The sequence below is a fragment of the Lytechinus pictus genome, chromosome 12 (genome assembly GCF_037042905.1).
Source record: "Lytechinus pictus isolate F3 Inbred chromosome 12, Lp3.0, whole genome shotgun sequence".
In the NCBI taxonomy this organism is placed as follows: domain Eukaryota; kingdom Metazoa; phylum Echinodermata; class Echinoidea; order Temnopleuroida; family Toxopneustidae; genus Lytechinus; species Lytechinus pictus.
In genome coordinates, this window is record NC_087256.1 from 12,072,549 (window position 1) to 12,092,383 (window position 19,835).

At 36.1% G+C, this 19,835-nt stretch overlaps 1 protein-coding gene across 1 annotated transcript; it reads left to right on the forward strand.

Moving 5' to 3' along the window:
- Positions 1 to 1,145: 1,145 nt before the first annotated feature.
- LOC129272937 (DDRGK domain-containing protein 1-like) lies at positions 1,146 to 11,978 on the forward strand. Its single transcript, XM_054910016.2, has 6 exons — positions 1,146 to 1,323; positions 6,152 to 6,295; positions 6,850 to 6,974; positions 7,995 to 8,096; positions 8,549 to 8,671; positions 9,739 to 11,978. The coding sequence occupies exons 1-6, from the start codon at positions 1,224 to 1,226 to the stop codon at positions 9,877 to 9,879; spliced, it is 735 nt and encodes a 244-aa protein (XP_054765991.2). The 5' UTR covers positions 1,146 to 1,223; the 3' UTR covers positions 9,880 to 11,978.
- Positions 11,979 to 19,835: the final 7,857 nt, after the last annotated feature.

The following is a 19,835-nucleotide window of genomic DNA, read 5'->3' on the forward strand; positions in this document are numbered from 1 at the left end:
AATGGTAATTGATGCATTAGTCAGTCAAGGCAAGCAACATTTTTCCCGGGCATTTTTTATTTGCATTCATTAATTTAAGCAAAAGGATGGCTATTTAAAGTGGCTACGAGGGGATCATGTTGGCCTTACTTTGAATAGCTTGAAAAAATGCATTTAGAGTGTTGTATTGAACATCAATTTAACATCAGTCATCAGTATGGTATCAAATTAATCGATGTCGATGTTTGCGCCACTAAGGGTGGCTTTTCTTATGGGTTACGCCATTTAGGGTTGCAAATTTAGTTAATGTAGTTACGCGATTTAGAGTGCATATCTGAGGTTGTCGGACACGATCTTCCAAACAATATTAAAACTTGTTCAACCATATACTCATTAAAAGCCACTCTAAAGAAAACTATCATTCAATCTTATCAACCACTCGCTCCAAATTAAAACATTCACTCAAATATCCACATTCGCTACTATATTCTGATTTTACTCAACTGCTATACAGCACCTGCACCTGCAATGCACCCACTTGACCAGTAAATATCAATCTAAGTCACGAATCTTTTTATGAGGCCGCCATCAATTCAAGCCTATAACCGCTCACGATGGCGGTCTCCTGCGTTCATTTATTACATTATATATATATGTTTACATTTATAAAAGATTAATTTATACTCACACTCTTATTTGTATTTATCATGTAATATAACTACATTGTTTATATTGTGAATTATTTTGTATATTGTAATTGTAAATATTTTTGTATTGTGTTTTTGAACGCAGAAATAAATGCAAGCAAACAAACAAACACGGGTGGGTAGCAGTCCATGTGGAGAGTGACCCCCCCCCCCCCCGGGGGGGATTTGGAGCTGAATGCAGAGTCATAACGACTTCGTTCAGTAACTTTAATAGGTAGGTAAGAGTCCTTCTGTGGTTTACGATACCTGGGACGATACCCCTCCTTCCTTCCGCGGAACCCAGCCGGATTTTGAATATGCCAATGGCACCTTTAAAAAAAAATTTTTTTTTGGTAAAATGGTAATGTGTCTAATCTGGCCGGACCCCCCCCCCCCCCCCCTTTCCCTTTACACGATTGCGTCAACTCTGTGGTAATGTTGGGGGAATCCCGCGAGATCGGAAGGCGCCGCGCGCGCCTGATGCACACATCATTGTTCACAAAATAATCAGACGTTACCGGTACGTACAACATCTGGACAGGGAAAACATTTCGAAAGATGTCTTTGGTAGAAGGCAACGTTCTTTTAGCATTAATTTGCGCTGCTGTTGCTATCATCGCTGCTACATTTCTATTTTTTAGAAAGAAAGTAAAATCAGGTATGTTTATTTGCCTTTTATTCGACGCGATTCCACGTCACTATCTCCGAGGTTCGAGAGATGTTGCACTTGCGATACCCTTTGCGGTGATCTAGCTCATGTGCTATTTGAATACAATACGACAAGGCTTTGTGACATCTTGCGTTGGTCTGTGTGCAGAACAAATCGCACACGCTGCTATCATAAAATTTAGCAGTGTATCCTATTGCCGGACACCTTTATTTCAGTGCTTTAGTTTAATTTAGTTTAAAAATGACAACTAGAGGAAATACAATCAAGAAAAATTAGCACTTGATATTCCAAATATGAAAATTATGAATATGATAAAATTATTTTATATTTTCCAATGCCAATGGCCGTCTTCTTTGCATCGCACTTGCCGCATACCCCTCCACGAAAAACAATTGTTTTCGTGCGTGACAAATTACATCATATAATTCCGGACGCGTGCCGGATGGGTTAAAATATTCTTGATTATAATGATGTAAAGGCCATATCGTGGTTTCGGGAACCACTCGTCGATTTGTATACGCACACTTGTGTACAAAGTGAATGGAGGTGGAATTAGGGAACCGTACGTGTGACTGAATAAACTGCTGCTGTATGAAGTGAACGGTGGTTCATCATTAAATTATATTAAATTTGTGTTTGCTAACTAATTTTATTTTTTCCTTTTTAACAGCATGTTCCATGGCACTTTCCAATACTAGTATTATGCTCGTTCATATTATGACGCTCAGTCATCAAGCGATGCGCTGTCGATCGTCGACAGCCGCTGTCGATCGTCGACGGCCGGCTCTCTTATCACTGTAAACCTCGCGCACGGGGTATCTTGAGAACTAGACAGGAATAACCGTTCTTTCTGGGGATGTTTTTAACAATTTCTGACATTTTACTATCATCCCCATTCACTTGACGGTAGTGTGTTAGTGCGAGGCTGCATGTGTAATCGGGTCGCCCAATTCGGGCGACCGGGTTTTGTCTAGATTTTTTTTTTAAATTCTAAGTGACATTATATTAATTTTATTATCTTGAACAAAGACCCACTATTTTCGTTAGACTCTAATCTTCTTTTGATAATATTCCAAGAAAATATCGAAAATATACGTTACTGATGATTTATTCCTTATTTTTTTATTTTTCTGCCAGAGAGGAAAAAATGGCAGCCGTGTGTTGCTGCCCTCTACGTTCAACGAGTTGTGCTTTTATCAAGGCTTTCCAATTAGAATTTTCGATATCCTGGCCAATCAATGTGAGTGACAAGTTCCGAACGCACACACATCTAATATATAGTTGGTAAATACGTCTGTAAGGATGATGTTGCCATCCAAGATGGCAACTTACGTTGACCAACGAAAGGATCGAAGATGACTATGTTTTGATCATCATTTGAAAGGAATTAAGTAATTGCGGTCTAAGGTACAATATTTCTGAATTTTATATATTTTTTCGTAAACTTGAATGTAATTTCTTTTTCATAATGTAAAATTTTATGTACAAAAAAACAATCCAAAAATTGGGTTTCTGCCGAATGTTAGATCTAACGTTACTGCTAATACGTTGTCTGTATGTACGGGCCATCAACTCTTTAGTTTATGTATTGGTGAGTGGAGCCAACGCAGTTCAGCGGAACAACCAAATCTGATCGAAAGAGCGGACGAGATTGAAATTCAGCAAATCAGGCCCATATTTCCATCAGAAAATATATCAATTGGGATCAATTGTTAATGCAAGACTGTTATATGATATTTTAAGCATTTTCTGTCATTTTAGAGATAAATAAGGTAAAAGTTGGATTTTTTCGCCTTGTTTTTGCAATCTTGTTGATTGTTCTATGTATTGATCTGTGAAATTGAACTCTTATGGTACGAAATTGATTTCGTATACAGTGCGCGTCCAAATGCAAATGTCATAGCAAGTCTAAGTCCCCATTATCAATGTCAATATGAGCACCTCTTTTCCGAGTATCACGATCGGGAACAACTTTACATGTATTTCGGCTACGATCTCAATGTCATTATTATATTCTCAGTCAGACAACACTTCGCTTGGATCTGCCATAATTTTGATATACATGTATATGCCCAGTTGTGTGTCCGGACAATCAATTTTAATCAGCCATTTGGAAAAGTTACATGTATCTAGCACAGTCTCATTAATTCTCAGTACAAAATGTTAGGAAATATAGAGTACAAAATTGAAGAAGATTACAACTATTAATAGGAGTGGGCTATACATGGGTCAAAAATACTTTTTTTGTAATTTCAATATGACAAATTTTTTTTTTATTCCTTGTAATGTATCTCAACATGAAATGACAATATTTTTTGTCTCGGGTCCGAGAAAAAAGTGTGCCGGGCCAAAATCCAAAATGGCCGCCAAAAGCCACCAAAATCACAGTTTTGGCCACAACTTCTTTATTTGGTGGTCTTTTTCTCTGGTTTTGGTGTCTATTCATATGTTTTTGGGGGCAGGCAATTTGTTTTTCCTATGATTAGTACTTTTAAACCATTATTTGTAGAGTTAAAAGGTAATTATACCTAAATTTTCAAATTTTTATAGTTTTTTTTCAGCCAAAAAGTAGGTTTTATCGTCCTGGGGTTCTCGGATATTAGATGGTACGAGGTCAACAATAGAAAGCAGCTTCATATAGCTAAATTGCTTGTATTCCTCTACTTTGGGTTTTACGGATATTTGTGAAATATATATCTTATTAAATAAAAAATGTCAATTATCCATTGGGCCTATACATTACATATATACAATGTACTGTACATACTGCACTGCATAAATGCATTGGCCACCATGACAGCTAACACCGCCTGTACAAACTATAGTGTCATAGAAATGAGCTCTCAGGTTTAGAATTAGATGCCTCAGAAATTGAAGATATGTTTTGTCTCAGAAATTGAGGACGTTTTGTCAAATATGCTAATTCAGGGGGCGGAGAGAGGTACAGTTATTAACCCCACATCATGGCATTTACACTGTAGCTATTCTGGTCCCCGTTGCATAAAAATTTACCATTATGTTAACTTTTAAAACTTAATGGTAACTTGCATGGAATCCTTGATTCTGATTTGCTGTTGATCAGCGTTACCATGATAAATAACTGACCCCATAAATATAGGCCAGTTTGGTAAAAAAAAGCCTCCAAATGGAGAAGATATGGTTAAAAATGTGATGTACGTATATGATATACATGTTATGTGATATTTTTGTGCAATTTACGTTGCTGGTTTCATCATGTATTATACATTGTACATCAGCTGACAAGCAATCAAATTCACAATTCACAATCTAATTCTAAACATTAGGAGCTCATTTCTATGACACTATAGTTTATATACAGTCCTTTTCATATGTCATGGTGGTTAATGCATATGCAGTGTAGTATGTACAGTACAGTGCATTGTATACCATATAGCCCCTATGGATAGATGACATTTTCTTTTATTTGATAAGATATATTTTGCAAATATCCGTAGCAACACAAAGTAGAGGAATAAAAGCAATATAGCTATATAAAGCTGCCTGCTACTGTTCAACTGGTATCGTCTAATATTCAAGAACCACATAACGATGAAATCTACTTTTTGGCTGAAAAAATGGCTTTAAAAAGTGGTAAATTTAAGTAAAATCACATTATAACTACAAATAATTATTTAAAAGTACTAAGTTTAGGAAAAACATATTCCCTGCCCCCAGAAACATATGAATAGACACCAAAACCAGAGAAAAAGACCATCAAATAAAAGATTTGTCGCCCAAAATGTAATTTTGGGGGGTTTTGGCGGCCATTTTGGATTTTGGCCCGGCACACTTTTTTCTCAGACCCGAGACAAAAAATATTGTCATTTCATGTTGAGATAAGGTAAAAGGAACACAAAAAAACTGTTGTCACAGTAAAACTAAAAATCACCCATTTATAGCCCACTCCTACTATTAAATTCATATTTTGTGTCACAAATAATTTGTGTGTATTCCAAAGACAAAAAAGAATGCTTCAAAATTTAAAGTGTCAAGACACCCCAAACCCCCCCCCCCCCCCATCCTACTGAAGTTAGCAACCCAAAGCATGCTAACATGCAGCAAACAGGCAGGTGAGCTGCTGCAGGCAAATTTTTTGATCGCTAAGCCTAACTTCAGTCCATATCAACAATACAGCGAAGCCAAGCAGGCCAAGCCAAAGCGATGTCTAAATTTGACAATGACCTTGAGATCGAGCACAAATACAACCGTTCCTGATCGCGATATTCAGAAATGCGGTGGGCATATTGACCTCGGAATGTGATTGAGCTTGAGAGACTCTTTGCCATTTGCAAAACTGCATTAGTGCCGATCCTTGCTTCAGCGATTTTCAAAAGAATTGATGCAAAATTTGATAATGAGCTGTTTACGGTGCAAAGCTCTTCACACAACTGGTTCCCTTTCTTACCTTGCACAATACTTTTTTTTTGTTTGGAGGGGGGCACTTAGTATAAATGTATGATACGTATGTGCCGCTGTCGAGATCCCCAGTTTCAAAATGAATTTGTGTTCCAGAGCATCTGCATGGTCCGCTCCTGTGATGCCAACATTTTCACAGGAAAAATGGAAAGTGATTTGTGTTGAAAATAGATAATTGGGAATATTTCCAAATTTATTTGATCACATATTCTGGTTATTTCATGTTTAAGTCAAGATACCTCAACATAATCATAAAACCGTATCGACTGTTCAATATTGCATGATTAGAATAATGATGAAAAACGCACAGCACTATGATTAATCCATTGTTATATTTGTATAATGTAAATGGATGATTCGTCTGTTTGAATTCTTACAGATGGGGATGAAGCAAGGCGGCCACGCCCAGTACCTGTCCCTCATGGAGATGGACCCCCTGTCAGGGCGGGGAGAAGAAGAGGGAACATTAGAGATCGGATGCAGCAAGCAAGAAGGGAAGAAGAGGAAAGTGATGAAAACATTGGTAAGGGTGTTTTTTCAATTATCCAGATATTTTTAGTCATTGACCTATATCTGTCATCTCTTATGGCAAAAATCTCTTATTATTTCTCCTTTAAATAAAGAGATAGTATGCTGTATTATTTTTATTGATGATGAGAAAATATCTTGATTTTTAAAATTTGTTTTATCTTCAAGTTCAACATTTGATGATATATGGATCACACAATTGATTATTGTATTTTAGCACAAACGTCCACACAAATACAATTGTTGTTTTAACATTTGTATTGGATATACTATTCATTATTTTCATTTTGCTTGATAGCTATAGCAATGTCTTTTGAAGATAGTGGACATATTTTTGCAACATTTGTATTCAAAGGAAATCTTGCAGAAAAGGTTTATTTTAATATACTAGCATTTTAGACAAATTATAATATCAAGTGCTTTCAATTTTTTTTATAAAGCCTTCCAACAAAATTACTGATTTACTGAAAGTAGCAAATTACATGTACAGATACAATATTTAAGAAAAGTTTCACCTTTTGATGGTTTTTTGTCTTTCTTTCTTTTCAGAGGAATGGATGAGAGAGGATGATGATGATGATGATGGAGAATTGAGAGATTCTTCAGGGAAGAAGATAGGTGCCAAGAAAGCCAAAAAACTTGAGATGAAAGCTGAAAGACAGAGGGAGAGAGAAGTAAACTACTTCTTATTTCTTTTATTTGTAGACTTGTAGTATTGTCTATACCCAACCTCCTTGTAGCTTATATTTATGATGCTATTGATAAAAAACAAAACATTGAACAACACCTTTCTTTTGAAAAGATTTTGTTGTTATCTCTGTGGGAATGTTAAAAATGTCCATGTAATCATTCCTATCATATACTATGTTATTTCATGTTTTAAAGGGATCGTTTAACTTTGTGAGCAGCTGATTTAAACAATTCTCAAACTGAGACAAAACATGTGTATGAGTGCATGTATTTGTCCTCAAAAACCCTGAAACAAACCACAATATAGAATGAAAAACTCTAATTTAGATACAAGTAGCAATTTATTAGCTTGATTTTGAGAACCGTCTAGTAGACAGGTTAAGCTAATGACCAGTTTACTCCAATTCAAAAAGTCCGTTGGCTATTTTGACTGCCTTCTGTTGTGTGTATCTCCTATTTACACACACACGCTATTAGCTGCACTGAACATTCAGTGTATACCTAGTACACACTGTATGTAGGCCATGCTGTGTTCATCTAGAGTTCGTGTGTTGTGGTGCACAGGTTCACTGTATACACATAGTCATTGAAACCAACTCCCAATTATTTTCAAACTTTGGTTTACATCTTTAAGGTTTTAAAATTGATCCTGTGGATATAATACTTTGAAACTTTTGGGATGGTATTTTTACACTATAAGCCTAATGTTAAGCCCATTTTCAAGAACCAAAATGAGAATTTTTTAAATCAGAACAAAGTGAAATGATCACTTTAAAGGTAGTTTTTGGTAACTGTATTGTTTAAAGCACTGTCACATTGTTTGCATATCAGTGATTGGCGATACATGACAGTCGCCTTTTTAAAATAAAATAGTGTACTTTGGTGAAAAAAAATGTATTCAAGAGATGGTGACCAGCACACCAATGCCATTCTCTAGTAATAATGGTCTCTACTGCTAGAAAAAGAAATATAAAAGATAATGTTCTAAATTTTTTTTATTTCAGTTGATGCTACAAGAACGAGAAGAAGAAAAGGAACGCAGAGAAGCACGGGAAGAGCAAAGGAGGAAAGCGGCAGAGAAAGAGAAAGAAGAAGAAGAAAAGCAGGTATGGATTTAAGACCAGTCTTTGTTACTGTGATTTTTCCATTTTAATGTACTTTAATTTCAGCGAGGAAATGAATCATAAAAGACTTTACAATAATATATCTTTTTTTTCTTTTGCTGTCAAAGTGTGAAAATAATTGTCTATTAAAATATTTACAGAAATCACATTCTAAAAATTCAACAAGTACTACTTAAAAAAAACCTAAGCTACATTCCAACCTTTCTTAAGTAATTCTCTAATGTTAATTTTCATAAAAAGCTATTTGGTTTTCTGTCTGTCTTTGGTTTGACACGTTTCTTCGGAATAGTTTATTTTTATTTTCTTTCAACGGGAAGAGCCGGGGGGGGGGGGGGGTTTTCATGTACAAATGTTGTCTTTTAACATTTATCCTTTGTATTGCCATTTAATGTTGTGCTTTCATTTGTTTTGCATCTGTATGTGTGCATGTATAGGAAGAAGAAGAGAGACTAAAGAAAGAGGAACAGGAGAGGAGAGAGCATGAAGAATATTTAAAACTCAAAGAAAGTTTTGTAGTAGAGGAAGAAGGCCAGACCCAAGTCCTATCGGAAAATGAAGTAAGTATTTCCTTACCTTCAGGGATTCAATAGCACAGGTGGGGCCATCACATTTTAATACAGGGATGGGCAAGACAATCTCAAGGTCAATTCTAGCAATATCTTGACAATAACCAAAAGTTCCTGAATGTAGCACAGGTGCACTGAACTAGAAATTCTACTTCCTGTGCAGTGATGTGTAACCCAACAACCTCCGGTCTACTCGTACCGTAGCTAGCACTCTCACTGTGTTCTCAAACTCCTCTTACACTTTGAGGAGGAATCATCGTAAAACTTGCTACCTGTGTTATCCCTTTTAGTTTTGCTGTATACTATTCTTACCTTCTTGCTACCAGAAGTTTCTTGGTCACACAGGGAAGTGCGTGAGCTACATCCGAGAACTTCTGGTTATTGTCATTAGCGGGAATTGAATAATAGTTATTTTTGCCCGGACCTTTTTTTAATACTCTCCCTTCTTATTTCATCCTTTTTTGCCTCTTTTTTTTCACTTTTCTCCCCCTTTTTTTCTCGACTTTAAAAGTCCCCCCCCCTCTGCCCCCTGGCATTGCTGCCTGAATGTCACATATCATTACAGGTAGCTTCAACATTTTTGGAGGGTTGATTAGAATTCACCAACCCAAGAATTGTGGAAAAATTTATATGATAACTGTAATAAAGTTACATCAGTGAAGCCAGCTAACTTGCTGTCTCAAGAATAGGCATCTTCATTCTTCACCTTAGCTACAGCCATGTTGCGACCATGGAGAGTTAGATAATCATTTGAGTATATCAAACAGTGTTAATTATGCAATTTCGGGGGGAGGGGGGGGGTTAAGGGGTTGTGACATTCATCCCATGTAACATTGTAATAATGCATTAAACCACTTGCTGATCATTCTGTGACGATCCTCTTCCTCTAAAAATAAAATGTGTTTAGTGGTTAATTGTTCAGAACAGTCCTAGTCTTTGCCGACTGATTTCACCAAAGATATAAGGGTGCACATTATGATGATGCATTTAACCGCTTGTGATTACTGTTTGAAATTCTTCTCTAAATAAACGTAATGGGTCTTTTATTTTCTAAACAGTCCCAATCTTTGCTGACTGAGTTTATAAACTACATCAAAGATATGAAGGTGGTTTTATTAGAAGATCTAGGAGCTCAATTCAACATCAGAACTCAGGTATGTGAACTACAGTACAATACCACCTTCTTTATCTGCTCTTGAATTATCCAGACAATTCTTTTAGTGGGCCACATTTTTGGCCAAGTTATCTGGTACACATGACTTATTTCTTATGAATTGTTTAAAGTACCACCTTAACATACAAGTCTATGGGAAATGTTTTAGGCCCGTGAAACCAGAAATCAACTTTACATTTTCTGTAAATGGTTAGTGCACCCTCTTGTGACAATGAAAATTCAAGTTTCTTCATGAAACCATAAACCATTACAGCAGTATTACCAGCCCACCTTGAATACCATCATCTTGAGTCCTGGGGGTGTTTCACAAAAAAATGAAGTCTGACTAACTTTGCAATTAAATTCCAGTGTGTGTAAATGTGTATGATAACTTCACACTTAAAGTGATGCTCCGGGCTGAAAATGTTTATATCTAATAGATAGAATAAAATTCACAGAGCAAAATGCTCATCAAATTTGGATAACAAATAACAAAGTTATTGAATTTAAAAATTTTCATTATTCCGGTGAAACAGTTCAAGGCATGTCTTCGTGAATACCGTATTCATTAGGTGGGCTGATGATGTCATGTCCCCACTTTTTCTTATGTTACTTTATGAAATCATAATTGTTTCATTTTTTCATTAATGTGTAAATGATGTGTCTCCATTATTATGAAATAAGTTGCAGCAAGAAATAACTAATGCAATAATCAGTTGTCTATCCACTTGTCTTAGTTCTTGGTAGGACAATTTTTTAATACACCTAATTTCATATAATAGGATACAAAATAACAAGTGAGGATATGACATAATAAGCCCACCTAATGAATATTCACGAAGACATGCCTAGAAATGTTTCACCGAAATAATGCAAATCTTTGAAATTCAATAACTTTGTTATCCGATTTGATCAAATTTACAGCACTTTGCTATGTGAATTTTACTCTATTTATTGAGATATAAATATTTCCAGCCTGGACCATCACTTTAAATTCCATGTGGTGTATGATGCATAACACATCACACTAATTGTAAGGAAATGCTTGTGGGACGTGCTCTACTCTGGATTCATCAATGACAGCACATGTTTAGAATCATATTATTACCTAACGATGACTTATTCAGATTTTTTGAAACACCCCCTCAGAACTACCCCCTGATTTCTTTCATATAATGCAATCCTTTTATCTTATGATATACATGTAGCATGAAAAGTCAATCCCAGGTTTTGTACAATATAAAAAGTTATTATGGAAATGATAGGAAACAAAGTGTATTATTAACCCATTGCCTACTGGAATAGGATGGTCCCTTATAAAGCCAGTGTAATTATCAGATTTCAGTATTCAATAGGTTAACATGAGACGAGATAAATCTAGGATTCTTCAATACATACCCATAAAAATGATGAAATTTGTTCCACTAATCACTGCAATACAAGGGAATTACAATACATTCCAAATATTCCTGGATGCCATCTTGCAAAGAGTTCCAATCTAGACTTCTGTCAAACTAGGATTGCGATCGATCTAGGGCCTTTTCACACATGAATCTTGAATCATTGTAATGATGATTGCAATTCGTCTTTAGAATCATAGGAACTTTCACACGCTCACTCGGAAACTGATTTGAATGCGAATTTCCGAGCGAAGGCAGTATGTGTCCTTGGTGACTTGTCAATCAAAGCTCTGCATCGCAAATACAAACTACGATGAGTGCATGACAATTTTTTAAAAGGTCACGTAAGCTCCACCCCCCAAAAGATGGTTTGGAGGTCAAGCCTTTCACACGCAAAATTCGTACCGTAATTTGATTGAAACTCAACTGGAATTCACCTCCGGAGTAGAATTTGAATTCGTGATATTGATTAGCTTTCGTGATTACAATCATGTTCTAGTTTGGTTCCACACTGCTAAAAATTTGTCATTAGCCCTAATTTTCACTTGAATCATCATTCAAATTATGATTTTTTTTTTTTTAATGATTTCCAATATGGATTAAAGGTAAAAGACAGTAGTTACAGCAAACACTTATTTCATGAGAAAGTATTTTAAGTCATGGTTAATTGTCAAAATATTATCATGCATCTAGATCTGGTACATTGATGTAAACTGATCTTTATAAAATCATGAAGTCTTAGCTCAAAATCGATAATTGTAATGATCACCAGCACAGAAAAGCATACGTGGGACATTGTATTAATATTGCTTCGAAAAATACCCAACATTTGATGGAATTCTGTGCTTATATTGCTAATTTCTCAGCATTTACTTCCAGAGCTATTTGGCACATATTTTTTTATTTATACATACAAACACTTTGGTGGTATCTTCATTGGATTCTGTTCAAACTCATTTTTATATCATTACCACAACTAGTATTTATCTTTGAATTACAGGCCCTGAAATTTCAATAATTTTAGATCAAGGTCACTTTTCCATAGGGTGCATTTCTACACTACAGTATGAATGGGGAAACATAGAAAAAGGGCACATCAAACCTCCAAGGCCAATGAAAGGGTCATCAAGGCAAGTCAATAGGGTATCCATGGTGGATCCAAGCCTTTTGATGGCTATGGATTCCCTGGAATTGCCATTGTAACATTGTAACTTACAATGAATCCTCATTTTTTAACCCAAAATTCATTGTAATAAAATGTACAAGAGTACTTGTACCAGTATATCTTTTATTAAAAGACAGAGGGATGCATCTTGGTCGGGGGTTCTAAATCTCGTCTTTGAAACAAAGAGCCATGGTGTGTTTTCCTTCAGCAAGAAACTGATCCTCAATGTGTTGCACTCAACCCAGGTGATGTGCATGGGTAACTGGCAGGATTGATGCTTTGAATGTAATGAGTGTTGGGAGAGTATAGCGATGATAATAGTGCACATTGGAATAGATTATTTCTAGATAGATGGCACCATCTAAGCCCAAATTCACCCCTTTTGGGGGAGATGGGTTGGGTAGTTTATTTCATCATTTTACTCACAGTTGGCTGTCCCCGCATTTAAAGATTGCATCATCATGTCAGCAATCGATTCCAGCGGAAGAAAGAAATATCCAGGCTCAGCCAATTAGACCTTTTAGACATATCCCCTGAAGACCAACTCCTTTCCCCTCAATGATTTATGCAAACAAATCCTGGTGCAGAACAATTGAATTTGATCATTCCCTGTAGAGATTAACCCTGTTAGAGTGGGTCGAGAAGAGATCTTCAGCCCTGAGGCCACTTGGAGAAGGGCTGATTGATCTTGTGCGTGGGCCAGCTGGCTACTGCATGCTGGTAATGTTCACATTAGGAAACATTCATGTACTACAGCATTTCACAGAACATTGCATTGTTCATCTGGATAGCTTTGAGTAAAATTGGCCGATTACACATGTAGTTTATGTTCACAATTGACATGTCATGTATTAGGGTTTGTGTGTTTTGTTCACATATGATGCTTTTAGAACCTTTAGGCTACGGTCACAACCCCCAAAATTAGCCTTCTCAGCGACCGGGCGGCGAGTCTTTTTGCCTGGGCACCGAGCGATAGCCGTCCAGGCACCATTGTTTTTTGGGGCATCCCTCAGTGGCCGCTCAAGATTTAGTGCGGAGTTAAAATTCTGGCGGTGCCTGCTCACTTTTCACTCACCGCCCTAAACACGCTCTGTGCCTGGTTAGTCCGGGGGCTGACGTAATCAAGTGGTTGTCGTCAAACAAGTTAGGTAAAAATTGAACTCGTGTGATCAAAAGGCTGTCGAGCGGTCACCAGCCGGTCGCGGGCCACTGGCCGCTCAGAGGTCGGCTAGGTGATTACTTAACAATAGGTTGGTGGCCGGTGGGAGACCGGGAATCATCGGGTCGTCAGCCAAACACTGCTCGGACGCCAAACAGAAAAGTTCCCCGATTTGATTCAGATTTGGCCTTGAGTAATGGGTAATCGACAGGGCACTGCTCGGCCACCGAGTACGTCTTTACATCCTGCTCGACTTCTACAAAAATCGTTGGGCGATGCCTAAATTCCAACAGCGCCCAAGCAGGCTACAATTATCGGTCGGTCGCCACTCTGAGTTGTGATTAAAGCCTAAGATTATGATATCATTGCTCACTCTATTCTTGTGGGTCATGTTTACATTAGTAAAAAGAATATTATAAGTTTACTACCATTATGTTCCTTACATGAAGATTTAGCTTTCTTACAAACTCTCATTTCATTACGTTTCCTTTCTTTTATTTTCCAACAAAATACAACAAAGTAAATACAGTCAAGTAAAAAAAGCACATTATAAGGACATTATACGATCATCAATACAATTGTTATATAATGTAAGTGTTGAGGCAAAACTTCTAAAAAGCTGTGAGCAAATTTTCATATTTTTCTTAATACTAAAGCTAATTTTGTAATAAATTTTAACATTATTTTCAGAATATGATATTGATGCGATAATTCACAATTTTCAGGTCCTTTTCTGTATTTTTCTCCCCTTTTCTCTTGGTTGTAAAAAATTTGGGAAACCATGGCTTCTAATTCCCCCAATCTGTACCAATGCCAGTGTATAAAATTGATAAGTGAAGAAGTATGAGGGTTTGGGAATGACAAATGTGATTAATATTTTTGTGAAAATGGAGAGGCCCTCTAAAATGCTTAAGTTTTCTACTTTGTTGGCTCCTCAAGAAATGGATTGGTATATTTGTGCATGAATGTGTCAACTGTTTCAGTCATATATTCGTGGTCACAAAATAATGAAGAGACAGGTTTTTTTTTCAAAGCAGTAACAATACACCTATATGTGCTTTACCTGTTTTGGCAATCATCAGTGTGATTGTTTTTCAGCTTAGATTTTATAATTGTTAAAGGGATGGTCCGGGCTGAAAATATTTATATCCTAATACATAGAGTAGAATTCACTGAGCAAAATGCCGAAAATTTCATCAAAATTGGATAACAAATAATAAAGTTATTGGAGTTAAAATTTTAGCAATATTTGTGAAAACAGTCGTCATGAATATTCATTAGGTGGACTGATGATATCACATCTCCACTTTTCGTTTTCTTATGTTATTACAGAAAATCATATTTTTTTTATTATTTCATACTTGTGTGAATAATATGTCTCCCTTATAATGAAATAAGTTGCAGCAATAAATATCTAATGCACTAAATCAGTTGTCAATCCGATTTTTCTAGTTCTTGGAGGAAAAAAATGAATAAACCTAATTTCATATAATAAAATACAAAAGAACAAGTGGGGATGTGACATCATCAGCCCATCTTATGAATATTCATGACAACTATTCTCACAAAATATTGCTAAACTTTAAAATTCAATAACTTTGTTATTTGTTATCCAATTTTGATAATATTTTCGTCAATTGACTCCAGGTCTTGTGATTATTTTTATTCATAATCCATCCATATTCTTTTTCGGTTTGCATTTAGATTTCATTAAAGTTAATCTATTTTTACAGAGTAAATGCATCGAATTGGTTGGTTCCGCATGTCCATGTATATTCATGATTTATAAACAAAACATACATTGCATGATCAAATCTTTACAATATGTGAACATATTAGCAATGAATGTAATATAAGATAAAACTTCTCACAAAGATAACCTGTTTTAGATTGGCTGTGAATAGCCAATCATTTCTTCCTGGGTACCATAGAAAATTTTCTGTTGCAACAATTCTTTGGTGCAACTAAAATAAGTTTAGTTTTAAGGTCTTAACCTGGCAATTCAACAGACAAAAATATGATCATATGAAATATTTCTGATGATACATGTACATTTGGATTATTTTCATTCGGTCCAATGCCAATTCGTCCAATTGCCAACTCGTCTACTATCATTTGGTCTACCATCAGTTCGTCCACCATCCACATGGTCTAATTGCCATTTCGTCTAATAACCAGTTGGTCCAATAGCCATTTAGTCCATATACCATTTGGTCTAAGTGCTTATTTGGCGAAATGAACGAAAATAAAATGAATATTAGACCAACTGGTTATGAGACGAAATGGTCATAGACGAACTGGTAATTAGACAAAGTGTTGATTGGACCAAATGGTTATTGGACCAAATGGTTGTTAGATGAAGTGTTGATGGACGGAATATCATTAGACTAAATGAAGGTAGACCATGTGGTGAGTGGACGAGTTGGCAGTGGACGAAGTGGCAATTTACCATACATTTCAACCCTCACAGGTCTGAGTTGTAGACTACATAGCTGATTCTAAATTCAATTAGTAGGACTTGGCCCAAATTACATCAAATATATTTGATTGAATCATAAAAATTAAGTTTAAGCTTGCAGACCTATATATTCTGACCCCATGAAACAACTGAGTGTACTGACCTACTTTTCCAGTGATTGCATAATTTCATATTTGTGGACATTACATATATTGGCCAGCATAAGTGTAGTCTTGTAGTATACTGACAATTTTGGTTGTGTATTTTCTGTGTTAAAATTTTTATTTCAGGGGATAGTTGTCTAGTGGGGAGAGTTGTACAGGAGAAGGGGGCCAGGGAGAGGGGGGGGGGTGTCATCTGAAGGATAGTTGTCGGGGATGGGGAGCTGTCCCTGGCCTGTAGGAGCCATTTTCAAGGGAAGTTGTTCTGATACATGTAATTTATGAAAAAATTTGGAGAACAGCTTATTCTTGAGGATTTGAATAAAATTTTGATGCATACTTGTGGTACTATTTAGTAACATTTAAAAATTCTTTTATTGTACTTTTTGCTTGTATAGCACAAGAATACTTACAGTACTTGATCAGAAGTCTCTAAGCGCTATGTAGTAATGCAGCATAATTACCCTGGCTTATATAAAGCAAAGCAGCTGTATGCTTACTGCATTTCAAGGGATAAATTCCTGCCAGGTGCCTATTCACCACTCCTGGGTCGAGTTCGGCACATTGGGGATCAATTTCTTGCTGAAAGATATGCAATAGTATGAATTATGTAGTGTACAGTAACTGTGTGTACTTAATTATTGTATGTTAAATAATTTAAATTTATCAAGTTAATAATTAATGGCTAAGTGTAAAATCCAAAATGAAACCCATTTAGAGGTATTCGAAGCCATGCAAATGTCAGGGACAAAAAATTAAATCTGCAAAGTGAAACTGTATCAAAGTTATAACAGTGCAAGTATTGAAATTGGTGCTTGAAAATTTTGCAATCATTAATATTAGTGTGTAATTCAGGGAGAAATGGGCAAATGCACCAATTAGGGTCTAACACTCACTGGTCCTATGGGGGCTGGCACCCTTTGTAGAGCTCCTGTGACTCCTTAAATTGTGTTGGTGAACGGAGCAGCAAGCCAGAGCCACCGTACCAGACCCCACCAGGTGAAGCTAGGAATTCATGTGGGTGATTCAAAACTGCTTTCTCCTTTTTGTAAATTATGTAGGGGAAGGCGGGGTAAGTTGTGACACTTTTTGCATTTTGCATGTTAGAATTGATATGACTATTAGTATTGTAGTATTGAGTACCTTGCCTTTAAATTTGATTCTTGGGAAATATTTGTCACCTATCCTATATAACTTTCTACCCCACACTGAAAGTCATTGTGACCTTTGAAAAAAACGATGTCAAATGGCTCAACTTGCCCCATCTGTGGGGTAAGTTGTGCCACCCTCTGGGGTAAGTTGAGCCACAAAAACTATGTACAAAATGTATGCGGGAAGAACCGGCATGTCAATTTTTTATTTAAAGTCTCTTCACTCGCTAATTCTCTATAAATACTAACATCCTCTAAAAGTAAAAGAACTGTCATGTGAATTTGCTCCGTTCTGCCTGCATATCAATGGCTTTTTAAGGTTTGTTTGTCTTTTTATTATGCATTACCATAAGAATTACCATGGCTCAACTTGCCCCATGTTGGCTGGCACAAATTACCCCAGTCCGAACTTAATGCAATATTTTCACATCTACACAACCTTTATGCTTCCAACGTGTAAAAGACTATGACAAGAATGAGAATCCATACCTGGACTAACAATATTGTTCTTATTTCTTTATTATATTTAAAGACGTGTGTGGGTAAAAAGCACTGATCTATTTCACACCCTTTTTTTACTTTTTTGGCTGAAATTTGTATTTTTCCTCTAAAAAAAGTACTTTTTCTTTCAAAGTTGAAAACAGTGTGGTGGGGTTAAGGGTTATGTAATGGGTCATCAATGCATGACACCACCACAATGTCTGACTCATTCATTATTGGCCTGGGGGTGATGGCTCAAGTTGCCCCTATGTTCAACTTACCCCGCCTTCCCCTACCCTTTTGTATTTGTAGTACTTAAGATATCTTTGTTTTATATTTGTTTAACACTCACTTGTAGGTTTTTTTATATAAACATATATCCAAAGGAACTGTTGCTGGGCTAGCGTCATAAGCGTCTTTTTGACGGTGTGTGCGCTCCATAAGACATCACCATTGATATTATTAAAAAACTTGGTTAATATGAAGAGAGTAAACAGATGAATAATTCATGTACCCTTTGAAATGACTTGTTTTTGTGTTATAAAGGCAACAATTAGAAAGGGCTTTTATTGTTACATTGTAAATGAGGACCTTTGGCGGATATATCTAGATTTAATCTGCAATATCTATTCTATTTGCAACAAAAATAGTCTTCAATGCAATTACCAAAATTAATTGGAGGTAGCATCAGAAAGGAAAGGACAGGAAATTATATTCAGTATATTTTAGCCAAACCAATTATTGCTAGTAAACAATACCTGCATGGATGCCTTCCTCTGTGTGTAGAAATCTCTGGTATTATGATGTGACCTGATTTCTCGTGATTAAAAGAAACCCTAGTCACGGTGGCCATGGATCACTTTCATCAAGGCCTGTGCACTTTTATGAACTCTACTGATTGGGGATTCTTCCTATAAGGATCTTCTCCATATAAATCAGCTTCTTGGACAATGTTTTTAGTGTCATTCTGAGTTATTTGAATGATTGGCAATTTTTGCATTAGAAGAATGTCTGGCTATAGATGTAACAATGATTTTGAAAAAGGCAATTTTAATTTTATAATTCAAATGACTGCAAGAAGGGTATTTTTTTATGTACTTTGTACATGAACATGCAACTCCGAAAATGCCAAATTATTTGTTTTAGAAAGCTTGATCCATTCAAACTTTTAATTTGTGGGTTTTTTTTCTTCAATCTCTTATTTAACGATCAATGCCAGTTCTATCAAATGGTTTTTAAGTGCTACTTCCATGGCCATACACAGAGTTTTTATTTTATGGGGGGGGGGGGCCGGGGGGGGGGGGGCAAGAAGCATTTTTTAAAATGCGAGGGAGCAAAGCAACCAAGTTTGTCATTGGGGCATTTTTGCATTTTCTAAAGTAAGATTGAAGGATTTGGTGCACACTTTCTGTGAAGTTGATGAACATTTTCAGGAAAAACTATGGAAATTTTGAAATTTATTGAGGCAACTGCCCCCACCCCCCTGCTGTGTATGGCCATGGCTGCTTCCCATATATAGGCCCAGTGTGTGTATTTGTTTTCATAAATGAAACACATTTCATGTATCAAAGCATGGGGGATTGAACATACATAATATATCTAGGTTAGGTTTTTGAGCTCAGTACATTTATTATAATAAAATGTAACATGAAAATTGAAATGCAGTAAAAAAAAAGTGTTTGCAGTGTGCATGTACAGTGTATAACACAACCAGTGCAGAAATCACTCTGTTGTGTGTATATGGATGCAGATCGCGAATACAGGTTATAGAAAAGGTCACATGTCATGATCCCTTCTCAATAATGACAATCATCCCTCAGAATATTGCATTTCTTGTCTCCTTAAAAACAAACTACTCATTTGGAGCAAAGCTGTGGGCTGGCCTTTGGTATAAACTTGATTTAAAATGTATTAATGAATTTACAAATATTTTTTTTGAGGGTTGATGTATCCAGGATGGATTTAGAGGTTTAGATTTTTGATGTGAAGATTTATTTTCTGTCTGTTATATAGCAGTAGGACAGTCAT

Bases quoted from the DNA above. Each gene is read 5' to 3' on its own strand.
- LOC129272937 (XM_054910016.2), top strand. From the start codon at position 1,224: ATGTCTTTGGTAGAAGGCAACGTTCTTTTAGCATTAATTTGCGCTGCT. The intron at 1,324-6,151 runs GTATGTTTATTT...GAATTCTTACAG, and splicing joins TAGAAAGAAAGTAAAATCAG to ATGGGGATGAAGCAAGGCGG. The intron at 8,672-9,738 runs GTAAGTATTTCC...TTTTCTAAACAG, and splicing joins AAGTCCTATCGGAAAATGAA to TCCCAATCTTTGCTGACTGA.